The sequence below is a fragment of the Grus americana genome, chromosome 9, assembly GCF_028858705.1.
Source record: "Grus americana isolate bGruAme1 chromosome 9, bGruAme1.mat, whole genome shotgun sequence".
Taxonomy (NCBI): domain Eukaryota; kingdom Metazoa; phylum Chordata; class Aves; order Gruiformes; family Gruidae; genus Grus; species Grus americana.
In genome coordinates this window covers 22,721,633-22,738,740 of record NC_072860.1, presented here as the reverse complement: position 1 = coordinate 22,738,740, position 17,108 = coordinate 22,721,633, and the positions used below count along the sequence as shown (strand labels likewise).

At 42.3% G+C, this 17,108-nt stretch overlaps 1 protein-coding gene across 1 annotated transcript in view; it reads right to left on the bottom strand.

The window, feature by feature from the left end:
• The window catches only part of SPATA16 (spermatogenesis associated 16), a 97,155-nt gene that overhangs the window by 44,955 nt on the left and 35,092 nt on the right, over window positions 1-17,108 (bottom strand). The window contains 1 exon segment of the mRNA XM_054835506.1: window positions 8,124-8,213. Within this exon segment, the coding sequence (XP_054691481.1) occupies window positions 8,124-8,213 (90 nt within the window).

Here is a 17,108-nt window from a genome sequence, read left to right as displayed (position 1 = left end):
TAAACATTCAGAAACCAAAGGACCAATTGAGATATTCAGGCAGGTTAAAAGCCTGGCTCCCATTGAAATATGTGAAGGCATAAAGCCCTGAGCTGGGGTCCTCACTCCCACTGGCCCATAAAAATCCAGGTAACAAAGACTTTCAGCGAGAGACGTTTGAGCGGATGAGCCACTCTAAAGTGAGACTTAAGTAAAATATTATTTAAAGAAATAATATTTATGAAATTATTATTTAAGATCCTCAGCCAGTGACCAAAATCATTAACATCTTTTTCTCTCATGTTATCAGCATGACCGATGCATGAAGTGTATCATACAAGTATATTATATATACTATATGTGACTTAGGATAGTATGTGCACAACCATATTAGCATTTCAGCAGTATGTAAGGGCCAGAGTCGGTCCTTCTCCCCATCTCCTGCAATCACAGGTCCTAGGGAGATGGGAACTTGTGAAGAGCTGGATGGAAGAGGTTTCAGTACAGGTCAGTTGGGATCAGCTGTTACATCATGGGGAGATTTTGGACAAGCGATGTTGGTCAGCAACAGACCTTGCTCTGATTTGTACCTCTGGAGTAACTACTTAAGAGTTCGACTTTGAACCTTGCTGAGCACGAGGAACATAGGGTACAAGAGAGTGGGAAAACAGCTCCCATTTAGACCATGTAATGCGTTTTTCTGGATGAACTGCCATGTTTCATTTTTATAGTTTTTAAAGATATTGGGATTAAACTCTAACACTAAAGAACAAAGATATGTGCATTCTCTTCCTACTTCTGACACAATCATTTCATGTGATATACAGAAATATTGGCCTCATATTTACAGAACCATCTGCCAATTTTAAGTTACTAATTCGACATACTTAAAAAACACGCCTGAGTTTCAGGTGATAGCCCACCAAAGAGCTCCATTTGACACGAGAACTGAAGTAGTTCGGACAATACACCTTCAGGAACACCTTAGGGGATGCCAGAGAAAATGTGACATTTCCTTCTTTCAAAACCTGAGGCTTTATATTCAAATGTTTGGGTTTTTTTTTTTTCCTAGTTGCTAGTTCAGGCTAGCATGAACTTCCATAACATAACCAAACTCATCTGTGTTAATGCAGTAAGCCTGGATCCAAAGGCGCCTTGCAATATCTGCTCAATCTGGCCACTTGGTGGTGCAGAACAATAAGATATATTTCTATACGTACCAGCAAAGAGCACGCCACGGATCCTAAACTGTCTCCCTCAGCCCATCTCCAGACATGCACAGGCTTTGTACTAAGAGTCAAAGGTGGCTTTTGCTGCACGACAGCTGCTGACTCTAACAGCCAGGGTACGGCCAAAGCCTTTGCAGCAGCCACGCAAGTCTGGGACAACAAAATGGATGGTACGGGTAGAAGAAATATGAGGTTTTTCTGGAATGCAACCAAGTGTTACATTGCCAAAGATGACAAGAAATTAGCATTGTTGCTAAATGCTTGTGTGTCCATTTACCACTGTAAACACTGGGAAAAATACGAGGGCAAGACTCAAGGTCAGCTCCTTCGGCCTTGACTGCTCCCCTTGAGCTGCACGGAGAGGAAAGAAGCCCTGAAGGGGAGAGGAGGATTTCTCTGCAGATGACAGAGCCTTAGCAATAATCACAGCCTATGCACATTAGGGTAACTTTCACTCTCCTATGCTATCCGGCCCCAATTGCTACTAAGATCAGGAGGCTGATAAGTGGCAGAAAATTACCTTTGCTCCCTCCTTCAAGTGGTCTCACCTGGATCTGCAGTAAGTGGTACTAATAAGAGGCCTCAGGGGGTGCCTTGTGATCTTAGCCCTGTGCAGATCTACTGTTTGGAAAGGGTAAGTGTATCTCTATTTTTTCAGTTTAACAGGAACTTTAGTATTCCTGATGCAGATACCTGGGTATTTGGAATTTCTGATATAATGGAACTGAGTCTGAGAGACAGGATGCAAAATAAACTCCTGCCCTCTTCTGGATGACCTTTCTTATTTTCTGCTGAGATTAGAAAAGGAAAATGATGCTTATAACTGGAGTAAGTAGGAGGTAGTCATTTTAATGCAATTATCCTATTTGAAAAGTGAACAAAACAACTGTTAATTTTTAAACATCTCTGTATATCCAAAACAACTATAAATTCATTGTTTTGAGGTTATGGAGACACTTGGAAACCATTAGATGATGAGAGATAAACAGAATTCCAGAATATTGAGCAGGAATGAAATTACTAATGTCAAGATTTACCTATATGTAGACTAGCACCCAACTGGGGCACACAGTTATGTTATTTACGTGTAACATCTTGATGCTGCTAATGCCTGCAGGGGACAGGCTAAAACTTTGTTTTAAATATTTCACCAGTGAACCTTAACTGCACTAGGAATCTGCTATAGAACTCTTCCGTCCTGCCAAACCCTTCCAGGCTGGTGATGGGGTATGCTTGCTGTCTTTCCTGAAGTTTCTGGGTCATTAGCCCATTGCTAGAAAGCAGGAATAAGCTTCCTGCAAGGCAAATGGCACCTGTATTTAGAATATATTTATTATCTGTCCCATGGTTGCATGCAGGTAAAACTTTCTGTGTTGTATTCAGATTGCTATGCAGTGATAACGAATACTTCTTATTTGGCGACTGCCATGTAAGGACTTGAAGAATGCTTTACAAGTGTGAGCTGCGTGATGCACAGGGAAAGGGAAAGTCTTTTAAAATGAGAGGGGATGCTCAAGAAAACAGGTTGCTGAGCCTGGCAAGGTGTTGGGCTCTCTGTGGCCTGCTATGAAACAAGCAGGAGTCAGCCTGGATGTGCCGCACAGAGCCCAGGAGGTGTGGGAGGCCCCAGTGCCTGCGTCAGCATCGCAGTCGAGCTGTTTGGAGGAGGGATGGGGTAGCTGCGATGAACAGAGATGCAATGAAACTTTTGGAGGGACGCGGTCTGGGCTTGTTGTGGCCTCTAGCTGGTGCTTGCTCTGCTCTCTCGTGTCTCCGTACCTTCTGCTCCCTGGGTTAGGGACGCAGTTTGTACTGTCAGTGTCTGGGCTTACTTCTGGCAGGGGGTGTGGAAATACTGCTGTTGGAAGCTGCCTCTTGCCTCTGATGTGACCCCGTCTGAGTGAGCTGGTGTGTGACACTTGGACAATCTCAAGCGATAAAGAGTAATGTGTGTGGTGCAGAAATAACGGCTGGTAGTTTTAGACACAGACCAACAGCGTGTGTTGGTGGCAAATTAAATAATAGGCTGTGTGGACTTTGGGCTTTGGCTGATCCCAGCACTTGTCAGCACTCCTTCCCTAGACCCAATTTATGAAGCACTCCTTCCATAGCGTTCCTCTGGGGAGGACGGGGGGGGGGGGGGGGGGGGCACCAACCCTGCAGACGCTCTCGGATCCCTTCGTGGGCATGGGAAAACCAGATCCATTTTCTTTCCCGGGCCTGGGCAACGCGTTCTCCCCGTGCAATGCGCTTGGCGGCAGAGGGGGGGCCCCTGCTCCCCGCCGGAGCAGCCCTGACCGCCAAGCCGCGATCGCGAAGCCGCCGTGGGGCGGGGGCGGCCCCGGGGGGGGGGGGGGGGGGGGGGGATCGGCAGTCACGCGTGGGGCTGCCCGGCCCCCTCCCACCGCGGGGGCAGCCAAGGCGCCGGCGGGTCGCAGCTCTGCAGCCCCCAGCCCGGGGCGGCCGCTGGGCTCTGGCCCCGGCACCTCCCGGAACAGCGGTGTGCAAACATCCCTGCCCGGCTGCCAGAGCTCTCCGTGCGGGTGAACCACCGACCCCCGAGGGACTCCCACGGCGTTGACGGGCGGGGGGTCCGTTGCTATGGCAACATATTTTTTTTTTCCTTCTTATAAAATTGGATTTTTTGTTTATTTCAGTTTAGGAAAGCTGAAACAATGAGGATAGAGAAAAAAAAATAAACTTTCCTCTGTTGTGCCAAGAGAAAGCCCAGGCAGGATGCAAAGGTGGGCAGCACAGGCGCAGGTGTGTGTGAGAGGCAGTCAGCTGGTGACTCCTTCAGCTTGTCTCCCCAACCCCATTTATCTATACATCTTCCCTTACTACAGCTGTAGGCTTTGTACAACAAAACCGGACATACAAACTAACCCAAATTATTCACCTATGTTTTCAAGTCTGACTAAAAGGGGACACAGACCTGAACTCGGACAGGGGGCTGAGGTTTACTACTTGCAGACCTAGTTTGCTTTTCAGCTGATGGGATTATCTAGATTATTTTTTTAAATGGGAATGTCAAAAAGCTGAGTCAGCCATACCACAGCTATTAAGATCCTAAAACTTCTTCCTCCTTAAGGGTTGCTTACCCCTACTCTATGCAGTCAGATGAATATGAGTTGTTTGTTCTGGCAGAGGGACAGACAGTCTGTTTTTCCCCTACATGTATACAACTAATTTCAAGTCACTAGTGTTCTAGCTGGTGATAAAAGAGCTATCTTAAGCTTTTCACAGAACACAGTGACACTGTTAAATCAGCACAGCATTTTGATTAGCAGAAAGATGACAGCTATGCAGCTTAATGATAAAAAGGGGCAAAATCCCTTCTGTACTTAAACCTTCAGTTTCAAAGCAAATAGGTGGCTGTATTTTTCTGTAAGTTACAAATTTTCACCTTACTACTGATTCAAGGCTATTCAGTGCCAGCAATAGCCTGTGCTATTTGAGTAAAGAAGAAAAATTGTTTTCATGCCTTGTTGTTCGTCTGGTTAGACCTTTCCTGCGGATGCGGAGCAGGCAGCTGTGAGGTCACAGCCTGTGGGCTTGGTGACTTGAAGGATACATAGGCTCCGGTAACCCTTCCCTCAGGAGCTTTGGGGGTCAGCCTTGGGTGCATGTTCCCTTTCTAGTGCCCTTGTCCTTGAAAGCAGGGGCTGGTGGTTTCTCTGCTCTGTCCCTGGAGATAGTATGGACCTCTGAAGTTCTTCTGCAGCTTACACATCCCCTTTACGTTCATGTCCCTTATCTCATTGTTCCCTAAGGTAGCAGTCCTGATGTTGCCAGGAAGGTTGAGTTTTCCTTGGCCTTCTCCAAGAGCGTTTTCTCAGTTTTGGGACAGAAGGGAGCCCAGGACCCTTTCCTGAACTTTCCATTCTGGTTATTAAGTGATCTTTTGATCAGCTATGACCGTGCGTCCTTCGGCAGGGTACTTCCAGTTGCTGCTATTGGAGGCTGATCCTAAGCCTAAATGCCTTTTAAAGCTTCCTAGTAACCTGCCGAAGGTTACTAAAAGACTAAAAATATATATATATATTGCAGACTAAAAAAATATGTATATAAAATGCATTTATGCCCATTTGTTCAAGGGCCAAGACAGTCTTCCAACTGAAATAGGCTTTCTCCTTTCTGAGGTTTAAATTTCTACTATGTTTGTCAAGAGCAGTCTTCTAACATCAGAGATACCAATAGAGGAGAAATATACTTACTAGCTGACATCTTGGTGAAAGTGATTGCAGCACTTTGGAATTCATCATTCGCAGATGCTGTGACCCCACAGTGGTGTTTCTAGGATTGCTTTACAATGCCAAATGGCCTCAGGCTGCACTCTACATGGTGGCATCCGATCAGTGGTATCCCGAAGGAATCACTGTGCAGCTGACAAAATTCAGAAGTGATGCAGATATGGGCATATCAGACTCCTTACGTTAATTCAGACGTCCTTGCATTTAGACTGCTTCGTATGCTTATTCTCCTGATACTGGGCTGTGCTAGTGAAAATTACGCACAGAGGAACTTGAGAGATGCTTAAATTACAGTTGACCCCACTCTAACCTATGACTTTCTCTGAACTGAGGAATTTGGTCTGGTACCTCCTCAGAGATGAAGTCTCATGGGATCTCAGCTTGATAGGTAGGCTGAGTTTAATGTGACTATCCGTGCTGCTTGTGCCAAGCAGAACTGATCATGTACCCATACAGTATCCTGGGTGTATTTAAAGTGCTAGCTTAAAAATCATATGAGGAGATGGGAAGGCACAGGATACTTAGAAGCAGAAAAAGAAATACAGTGACCTTCTTTTTGTGCAAAAAGCGAGCAGAAATAAATGATGGTTTATGCTAACAAAACCTGCTTGTACTTCCAGAAACTGCAGCTGAATATCTGTATGCCATGGTCTATCTGTAACGAGCAGAGTACATTCTGCACCGTTAGTGGGGATCGACTACGACCGGTGACTTCAGTGAGGTGACAGAAGTAGTGCTAAGCTTAGTTTAACACAATCTGCAGAAGCAGCTCTGCACAGTTGCTATAACACTATGTTAAACTAGGCTAAACTCTGAATACTGCTATAGTCACTGCTTTTGGAACCACTCTGGATTCAGTCTGTCAGAATGTTCCTCTCCTTTACAAAATACATAATCTCATTTAAAATCATCTAGTTTCCTGAAAGCTACTCAGTGTGGGGAAAAAAGGCTGACACAGTTCCCTCTTGCCTGCTGATGTAGTAAACTTACTGATTGCTTATTTGCAGTAACATCAACCACAATTTTTTTATTTATTTGTGAAATCATATTTATGAAAACCTTCTTGGTTTGTACTGTCTTCTCAAATATGGGCGTTTATATGTATTGCTTTTTAGGAAAGATCAGTTTCTGAAAGGGTATTTTTTAAACTTTTATTATTTTTAAAAAAATCTTTTGTGTGACCCCTTCAAGAGGAAAACCCTCTTCTCCCCCTACAGCACACTAAACATTTCCCCTTGTATTACTTCACTTTTTGGGATACTAGTGAATTTTTGGATTTGAAAATATCCTGGGTAGGTTTCCCCATCTGTCACAAAGCTCCTAATGCAGCTCTAAAATCTCTGGTTGATCAGTGGACCTCAACTGTTGAGCTTTCAGTAGATTATTATTTCTCTCTGAATCAATACCCCAACAAGATTTTTAGGAAGAAGAGACTGATCAGTGAGATATAAAAGCAGATCTGGGAACTATCACAACACTTCATTGTTTGTCAAGAAAATGTTTCACTTTCTTAGTTTGAAACAGTTTGTTTGATAAGTGAGCTGGGTCTACAGTCAAGTGAAATATTCCAGGTTTATCTGAAATCATGTTTCTAAAAAAAACTTGGAAAAATGGTTTCCTTGTCTTGGGGAACCAATTTCTTCTTCCTGTCCTGACGTGTGAAAGCTAGTGGAGATTACTCTGACATAATCTCAATGTGTGTCCTGCAGAAGGAAAAGTGCTTGTCCTGGAGTTTTTGGCTGAAGGCCAGCACAGAAAATTGAAATTCATCTTCCCAAATCCTCTCTGCAACTCTGGATAAAGTTGTCTTTCTACGCCCTGGACAAACTGTTTTGCTGCTATTATAATAGCTTCAGAGCTCTACCACTAGCATCCATCTGAAGGGATGAGCAAAGTGACCCTTTCAGTCTCACACCGAATTCACACGGACTGTTCTGCCATTAGTTAGCTAATGATTTTTTGAAATATTTTGTGACATACCTTGTGGTCTTCAGCTGAACAGTCCTCTGTAAATGTCTAATGTTCGTACTAGTGATGATAGATAGCAAGTCACCATTGCATTTCCCCATGCATTTCTTTCATTTAAGCATGTTAAATGGTTAAAAACTTCTGCTGCATGTTGAAACTTTTAGTTTTTGGCAGTGTTAACACAAGCATACAAGCAGAGCTTCCTCTTGCAGCCTTTCTTCCTGCCAGCAGTTCCCGTTCACACCAGCAATCTCATCAGCTGCACGCAGGCTAAATTTTGCAGCATACCACAGTGTACTCAGAGATCTTGATTATTTTTTTAATTCTTTTTTTTTTTTCCCCTCATACACTCAGAGCGCACCTGAAACCAGGGAGTGGAAGATGCTCATGTGCATGTAGCTTTTTGTGCCAGTGCAGCCCTGGGACCTGACCAGGGCTCGTCCCCGTGCCTCAGGACGAGTAAGTCATTCTACATGCATTAGTCCAACTGCAACTAGGGACATAATTGGGATTATTCATGTTACGCCAATGGGAGGATGGGAGCTCTGCTGCATGCGAGATCGTATACACAAAGCCAACACAAAGCTCCCACTGATTTTGGAAAAGCCTGGATATAAGATGATATCCTTACTACTGAGAGCTGGAATGAGAGAGATATAGAGAAACGATTAGAAAACCATGAGCAGGGGAGTACCTTGCAGCTTCAGAGTATCTCTCTAAACACCTAAATGCAGCAGCTTGGCGCAGGTGGTTCCGGAAATAAGCTGGATTCAGAATAATGCTCCTTAAAAAAATAAGAGATGGACAAGTTTTAGATATCTAGTTCTTAAATCATTAAAAGCTACTAATAATCAAACTGTGATGAAGACGCGTACTGTATACGCTTATTCTGTACAAGTCAACGCCATGTCTCAAATCTAATATGAACTATCGCTTTCTCTGACAGCTGTGATATATGAACAAGCATTATTAATGTTTTCATTGAGGTTATATCATAAATGCAGTTTCATTAGGGTTTTGTGTATTGTTTTAGAAAAAAGTTCTTGTGGTAATATTCTATATTGCCTTTAGCTTGTAGAGAACATAAGTGAAAATGCTACAGTACAACTTCTTGTTAACCCCAACTCCACAAACATGAGTGACAGTTGTCTGACAAACATGAGTGTCAGTTGTCTGACCCATCTACCTGGAACAGCTGTGCATTTAGAATGTATTTTAATGTTCACCTGGAATATTTTAAAATACTTTCTGCCCAAGTGATGGGTTCTGTGTGGATGGACCTTGGCATGTTTCTTATGCCCTTAACTTTAACAGCTACAATTCCAGGTGTAACAAATCACAGGCTTTAAGTTGATATCAGAAAAAAGATGGAAGGGTAAAAATAGCATAAGCTAAGCAGTTAGATTGGCAGATAGGGTATCCTTCTGATGTGAGCAGGGGGAGGGCAAGAGTGACAGCTCCTTCTACATCTAATTAGTTCCACTTGTGAGATTCCAACAAGCATTGGCTTCTCTGGTCAGCACTTCTCCCAGTGTTTGGAGAAAAGGTACATATAGCGTGTTCTAGGATGCCAAGTTTAATATTAAATCTTTACATGCATGTTTTATAAAGTACTTAATGGTAGCTTATGACATCAACAAAGAGCTTAATGCTACATTCTATTACAAATAAGACTTGCAAACTGGCTTTTGTTTCCTCATTGAAAGTTTTGAGTATCATGTTAGCATTAAAAACTACTGCTCTTGTGATTTCAGTCTACTAATAACCACAGACCTAATCCTCTTCATAAACAAATAATTTATTAAAGCTTATTTATCATCTTGAAACTCTGATGTAAATGTGTAAACACATTCAGCTATAAATTCACATTTATGGAAACACCCAGTGCATTTTAGAAGATAAATAACTGTCTTTTCTGTATGTATTCAGCACTCATGGACTGTATGTCTGTGGCCTTCAGAAGGAGCTTTCAAATTAAGTTAAAACCTATAAGTATCTCCAAGATGCTGTAGACTTGTGAATCAAATTCACTCTGCAGGCACTTTTTCTAAGGCATGCAGAAGACGACCTAAAGCTCCGAGTGGTTGCATCTACATTTGCAAGTAATTAGATAGCAAAGGAGTGGATCAGTAGATCAAAGAAGCTAATGTTGAGGCCCCTACATCTGTATTGTAGACAGTTTGGGATTTTATTTCAGATTAGACTTAGTCTGTTCCCTTATCTTCCTTGCTCAAAGCTGTCTTGAAGGTCTGCTGTTGGTTTGGATTCCTGTGCTGTCGTTAGGTGCTACTTGTGTTTTGTGCGCAGCTCATGCAGAATGTGCAGGCAGTTTTATCTGAAACTGTTCTAGTTTGTGAGTGCCAAAATTGGTCTGTGAACCATCTAGAGTGCAGAAAATGGAGGAAATTGGGTAAAGGGCATCACAATCCTACTACTCTGCCAAACCAAAATGGTAAGTTAGGTGTAGCCAGAGATGTTTCTGTTCTTCTGGCACAGTAAAGCTTTACTCTGTATGAGCAGAGCTGCTCTGGAGATGCAGCTCTGCTGAAGACCATCCTGAGGTGGTATAGGAACTAGGAAGCATTTCAGAACTATGCCTCTGCAGTACAACACTTGGACAAAAAAAAAAAAAAATTGCTCAGAAAACTGTATTGAGACGAAGCATTACCCTGCAGGAACTCTCTCTGGGAAGATGATGTGTGAGGGGAAAAACTAGTGACAAATGGTATCATGTAACTTAAGGCATTACTGGAGCAAGAGCGGACCTTAGCGATTGGAGGCATGTCTAAATACTGAAATGAAATCCAAGGTATGAAATGGCACAGGATGTTAAAAACTAGTTGCTCTTACTGAGGGGAACAAATCGCTCTTATCAGTAACAAAAAGATGACGCCAACAGCAGACACTGCAGTTCTTGGCCAAAGATGGTTCAGAGCTGAAGTTTAGATGACTCCAGTGGTCACCAAAACTTAATTTAATGAGAGCGAAATCATCAAAACATCAAATACTATCAGCATTTACTGTTTTGGTCAGATCATTAATACATTACATAGAAGACAACTGGTACTTCTGCAAGCTATTTTAAAAGAGATTATTGCTGCTGTAAACTGTAGTCAACAGTTGATCATAGTAATATTGATTTTTTTTCTTTTTTTCCCTCTCAAAGTTATCAGTTCTACCACAGCCAAGCAATAGCACTGAGGGGAAAAAATTAAAAAATCAATAATTCCCTGGTAGTTAGCAACACATTTTCTGTAAGTCTTTGAGCAGGATGTGCTGTGATAGGCTTATAATAAATATAGAACTGTGGCAGATCTAAAAAAAAATTAGATATCAGCTCTCCATTTTCCATCTTTACTTTTTTTTACTAGTCTTAAAAAGATCAACTACTTCTCTTGAACTATAAATTCTATACTGAAAAATATTATAGTACACCCTAATAGCTTGAGCAAACATCAGAAAGCTACCTCTGACTCCTGGCAGTTTGGTTTGATGTTGCTAGGCTCTCTGTAGCCTTTACACTAGAAATAATTTCTGCTGTATTACTTCTCTACCCAAAAGTAGCCTCTTGCTGTACTGATGCAGCTCCTTTGTGCAGAGCAGTGCTAATTTAATGCCAGGTGTACACTAAAACTGTGCAGAGCTATCCCTTTGGCTTTAAAATCTGACTCTGATGTGTTTCAGGTGATTTTGGTGCAAAGGGGAAAAAAAAAATCTGAATGAAAATAGGAAGCAAAGGAATCATGCAAACAAAGGTTAAGAGGAAAACCCTAATTCCAGGAAGTTCTCCTTCAAATAGGAGCAGATGGGGACCCATCTGGCCAGGCAGAAATGTGCCAGGCTGTGCATACTGAGAACAAGTCCATGCTCCAAGATCCACCTCCAGCCATGAGCAGTCTTGATACTAGACTGGTTAATCCAGTAATTAATTAGGAGGGATGTGTTTCGAGAGGCTTGAAAGCAGAATTAGGAGGGGAAGAAAGTGGTGGACACTCTGGCTGGAACACAGTTGGGACGCTCTCCGTGTGTGGTGGCTTGTGCCATAAGCAGAAGCGTTGGTCCTTTGGTCTTTGCGCTCGTGTGCCTCTCTTGGGAGCTTCGGGTAGAAAAAGTAGTTTCGTCAGGAAACGTCTGAAAATGGATAGCTCTTATTTTGCGCAGAGGAAATCTTCTAATCCGCAAAACTGCAAATAAAGTCACTACATCGGAAGATTAAAACTTGTGTTCTTGCCAGGTTTTGCCCCCATCTGTCAAATGACTTGGCTAAAGTAAACTTGAAATAGATTTTCATTTAGTTTTCATCTTCACTGTAATCCAAAGACTGCCCTGTTAAAAGCCTTTCGTAAATCATTTGGTCAGTTTTTCTCAACAAAACAGTCCTTAAGTAATGCCGTATATCAGCCTCTTTTTTGACATTTTCATTTTTTCATCTTGACATCTTCTCTTAAAAATAATACAGTGTTTGTCCTATTATCTTTTTTCAAGCTCTGAGGAGGGGGGAAGAAGGCATCAACTCTCTCCCCATCATAGCAATTGGAGTATGTGAATCAAAGATGTACACATTAGCCTGTGGTCTTCTCTCCAAGTTTTTCTTTCAATCTTACTGCCTGGTGTTAAGGAAACAGGTGTGGCAAGAAACTCAGATTGCTACATCAAAACTGGCTGCTAGAAATCACATTGCTTTTTCTCTCTAAGGTGCACATTCTCTATTGAATTCCTTCCCAAATGCAGTAGGGATTTAACTCTAATCTGACTGACATGAAAAAGTGCCTCTGCTACTATCCACCACATCATTCGTGTTTGGCCTTTATAGGCCAAGAAAAAGTCAATGAGATGATTCTATAGATGAAACAAGTGAAAAAATACACTTCACCAGTAAAGCAGATAAACTCATTTTTCTTGCTAGTACTGTGAGTAAAAGCTAGCTTGTTCGTAGAGGTGCATGCAGTTATGTCTTTAATTAGAGTGGCAGAAGCTTTTTTTTCTTAGTTGTCCATGCCTTCCTATGATACAGTTTGGTCTTCTGTACAAATGCATCTTAACAGTCAATTATAATTGACTATTAGAGAGGAATTCAATTATAATTGACTATTAGAGAGAAATTGGGTGATTTATCAGAAGTAAAAATTCAGCGTTAAAGCAGTACGCGCCTCTCTGCAGAGCGATGTAAAGCTAGCATGGGTCGGTATGGCGGTGTGCTGTGCTGGCACATCCACATGTCGCTGGTACGGAGCGATGGTACAGATGTAGTCGCTGAGGCGTTCTTCACCACAACGTTAAATACAACGTCAGTGCAAGTAATGTGCCAACCAGTATTCAGCAGAACCACGTATTCAGTTGCTGTAGACCAATGCGATGCTTTTGTCTTCAGTGAATACTGTCAGTCAGTACGGCTGGTGATCCAGCCCCAATACGCTCCCGGATGAACCTGACAAATCCTGTACAATTACACTGAATCTCAACTTTCTTTTTTTTCCTTGTCTCGTCTGTGTGGCAGGTAGCTTATCCGCAGTGTAGCGCTACCCTTACATCTGTGAGTCTGCCATGCTTTGTTCTGTGATCCCAAGGGCTGGTTTAAGAGTTCACCTGTAGTAGAGGCAGGCAAATTCCTGAACCCTATGGTGGCCAGGAATCAATTTTCCTGCAATCTGCATGTGCAGCCATGCTATGATTTTTATTTATTTGTGGTTCTCATGGTGGTGTGTTTGCTTGCAGCCAACTTTGTATTCTAAACCACTTCTCCTGGTGCTGTTTTAGAGAACTAAGAGGGATGTGTCCTGGATGCACAAAAACTTGCAGGCTTCCTTGCTCTATGTGAGTTTGCCAACACTGACATCTTGAAGAAGAAAAAAAATCTCCCTGTTGCAACAAGCTGGTGGAAGTATTTGGTAGGCTTGTGAAAGCAGGCATGCAGAAGCGCTTTCTCCCAAAGGACAAAGTGCTAGCAAGCATGAATAATTAAAGGAAGAAGGGTGTCTGTGGTGAGGAGACCCATGTGAAGAGATATGAGGGAGGTAGAGCCTTTCTCCCAAGCTTGGTTTTAGTCTGTTGCTGACTGGACAGGTTCAGACCTGTTGGTCCACGGGGCCATTTTTTTTCTATTGCCACCAAATGCCTGGCTGTGACTGTGCCCACCCTGCCCTGCTCCCTGGGACCTCTTTTCCCTGCATGAGTGCCCTGGTCTCTGAAGGAAGGAGCATCCTTCCTTCCCTGCCCCGGCCACTTTCTTTTTAAAGAGGAGACATGCTAAATTAGATAACATCTGTGGTATAGAGGAAAAAAAGCTGGAGGACAAAGAGGCCAGGACCATTTGATAGATGTAGCTATGCAAGTAGTTGATTCAACTACTGCTTATCGAGGCAAATCGGGCAGAGTCTAGAATGGGTGTCTCTGGTAATCTGATAAATCATTATGAATCCCCTCTATTATAGTTGTCACCACTGAACCGAACAAACAGCTGCAAACAAAGACAGAAAAGCTTCTACTAAACTTAGGTGGATCAAGGAACAGGACCAAATCCTCTCACACTGAAGGAGGACACCTGACTTGTCTTTGTGCAGCTGGATTTTTTTTGTACAACTAATCAGAAGTAAATGCAGTTATGGCATCTATGGGCGACTACCTTCAGTGCACAGGAGAAACCATCTCATGAAGTTTTCATATCTAAACAGACAGGAAGGGAGGAAGTGTGGGTTCCCAAAAAAAGGTTTCACACAACGCCTTTTCTCTGTCAGTAAAGTGAAATATAACTGCCATGCTAAAAGGTTTTGCAGCAGCAATTTGCTTTGAATTGCAAGCATAAGATAAATGTGCTATATAGGTCTCGATTCCTCAGCTGTGAAGGTGGTAAAAAGGAGAATGTTCTCCAGTCCAGAACAAAAAGATATTTTTAAAGATCTTGTTTCAAAGCTCCCAAAACCATCTTAACACAAGTGGAGATACTCTGCATTCCCTGTCATGTTTGCATAATGTACTGCCCACTCACTTTCCAGCTGTACAAGTACTACTTTCTTGACCACCAAACTTTCTGATGCCATTAGGACTACTGTCATGTATCTCAACTCTTAGAAACCAGTTCAGTGTTCCTAGACTTTTCCTTCTATGAGGAACTCTTATTTCTTCCAGGGCACTTTTGTTTTCCGAATATACCTTTCCTAAATAGGATCCTATCACCTATTGTGTAGATAAATGTTTTTGCAATATAGCATCGCCATAGTCAAGGGAAATATAGCCTTTGACCCCAATGGAGGAAGTCTCAGCCCATAAAATAGGAACCATGTCACTGATAGGCCAACCTGGAAATAACATATGATTGAGTCGAGTATCACAATCCATAAAAAAGACTTCTCATTTAAAAAGTAATAAAAACTTGAATTACAGAGAAATGTTTGAAATGCTGCATGAGAGAGAATTATTTTAAGAGTATTTCTGGTTTATATTATCCAGAGCATCTCAATGGAATAGCTTTGTATTAATAATATCTCATCTATTATGTATATTGCAATATGCCTAACACAATTGCTGAAGTAATTAGGTGCTGCTAATTTTCTTTCTTCCCTTTTCTGAGGAGGTAAAGAGACTAGGAGAGTAGTTTAAAGCAAAGTATGCATTACACTACAGACTTCCCACAGATGAGCAGCATCAGCCATTATGTTTCTCTTCTTTCCTAATTCCACCTAAAAATCTGTGTTCTTGAGCTCTTCTATTCTGTCTCCATTTTAATGCCCACTGACTGCACTATATCATAGCATCATTGCATTACTTATTTTTGATTATTTAATATTTCACTAGAATTCCATTCTTCAACTTATTTTAATATAATCCTATTTTAAAGGTGCAAAATAAGGAGTAGCTGAAAATAGACTTTTTAGTCTGAAAGTTCTGAATTAATGTGGATTAGAGAGTCCTGATTTATCCTGTCTATAATACACTGACCAAGTTTTGAGATGCCTGTTTTTTCTGACAGATATTACATAAAGCTTGATCATTAATAATTATTTTAAACCTTTTATAGGTGTTTGAAAAGTCACTGGGGAAAAAATGCAGAGGATTTGGAATTAAATTGATAAGACTTCAGCTGTTTTTGATTTTTTTTTTCTCACTGTGCCTCTGTAAGAGATTCTCTCTGTTAAGTCATCACTAAAGCAATCGTGTACTACTTAACAGAGGTGCTATTTTCTACTTCATGTGTCTCCCTATGAATTGTGCAAGAGGCATTAGAGAGCCCTGCCTTCTACCAAACACATAAAAAGGCATAGGAGAAAAAGCTTTACAGATTTATGACGTTCTCTATGCATTGCCTTTCTGTGAGGGAGGGAGAGAATTGGCAGCGGGTCGTGCTGCGGAGCAGAATCTGCAAGGACACAGGAAAATCTTTGCTAACCCCCAAAGATTTAGAGTAGCTCTGTACAGCAGCCCCTATTATCACGAACATATTTTTCAGGCTTTACTTAGAGAGAATGTTAAAGAAAGATGCCACAATGTCTGGTTCCTCTTCCTCTTGGCCCTTGTGCCCACAATTTCCAGATCGAGGGAAGGAGGGCAGGGAGCGAAGCCCGGGAATGCTCTGGGAGGAGGCAGGTAGCAAACATCCTTCCAGATGGCGATCCCAACGCACCTCCCACCACCAGCTGTGGGCTTCCTGTGGCATGATGGCAATCCCAGTGGGAGGAGGTGTGACTTTTCACCCACGGTGGGCAGCCTCGTTCCCCTGCTGAGGAGCTGATTTCCAGAGGAGTCCTGTGGCACCAGCAGCCATGCTACAGCTGGGCAGGGAGTGATCGAAAGTAGGTAGAAGTGAAACAAAATGCTTTTTGTCACTTGCTGCTGGATAGGTGACATCAGCCTCTTCCACATTTTCTAGTACTTGGTCCACGTACAGGATGTCTGCGAACAGCAGCTTATGTTTAGGCAGCTGGGTCAAGCCACGTGTCTGTCATTCCCCAAATCTTGTGTGCCATGAGGACCATAGCAGTTGAGGAAGTCAAAGTACAGCAGCAAACCCCATATTTCCACTAGAAAGGTTCTGTGTTATTTTCCCATGTGCAAACAGCAAGTCACATGGTGTCAATGTAGATTAATTTTAGCTCGCTTGCGGGGGGGAAAAAGCAAAATAAACAAAGGAACTGTAAGGGGGCTCTAGAGTCTCCTCGAAAGTCGTGTGTATCATGTTTTGAAGGATCCTCCATCTTCAATTGTCATGGAGTTCAGCATTGTCTCTCCAATTTCAAACAAAATTGAATCTTAACAGCTGCCGAGCTGTGTACGTGATGCACCGTGGGTTGTTTTTTCCACACACGACTGCAGCATTATGGATTTCTCTGTTGGGCCTGGCCCTCTGAAGAGCAGGCGTAATTGGGGGACTGCTTTGCTGAAGTGCTGTGCTCTGCTGCAAGATTGCTTTCATTTGGGGCAAAAATTCAACCACTGACATTATTAGGCTGAGCAACATAAGGCCTAAGTACTAATCTGAGGTTTCTTAGTCAGTTCTTGACTTCTCAGACCTTCGCTGTTTTGCCATCTGCTATAATAGAAAATTGCCTTCTGCAACCAAAGGGAAAATCTAATTTCTCAGCAAGCCATATGGGGTTATTAAGATCATTAAACCCTGGTATGCCATAATGCCTGGGCCAAAAGGACCACAGGGCATGTAAATATTGTGTGATTCGTTTTATAGCTT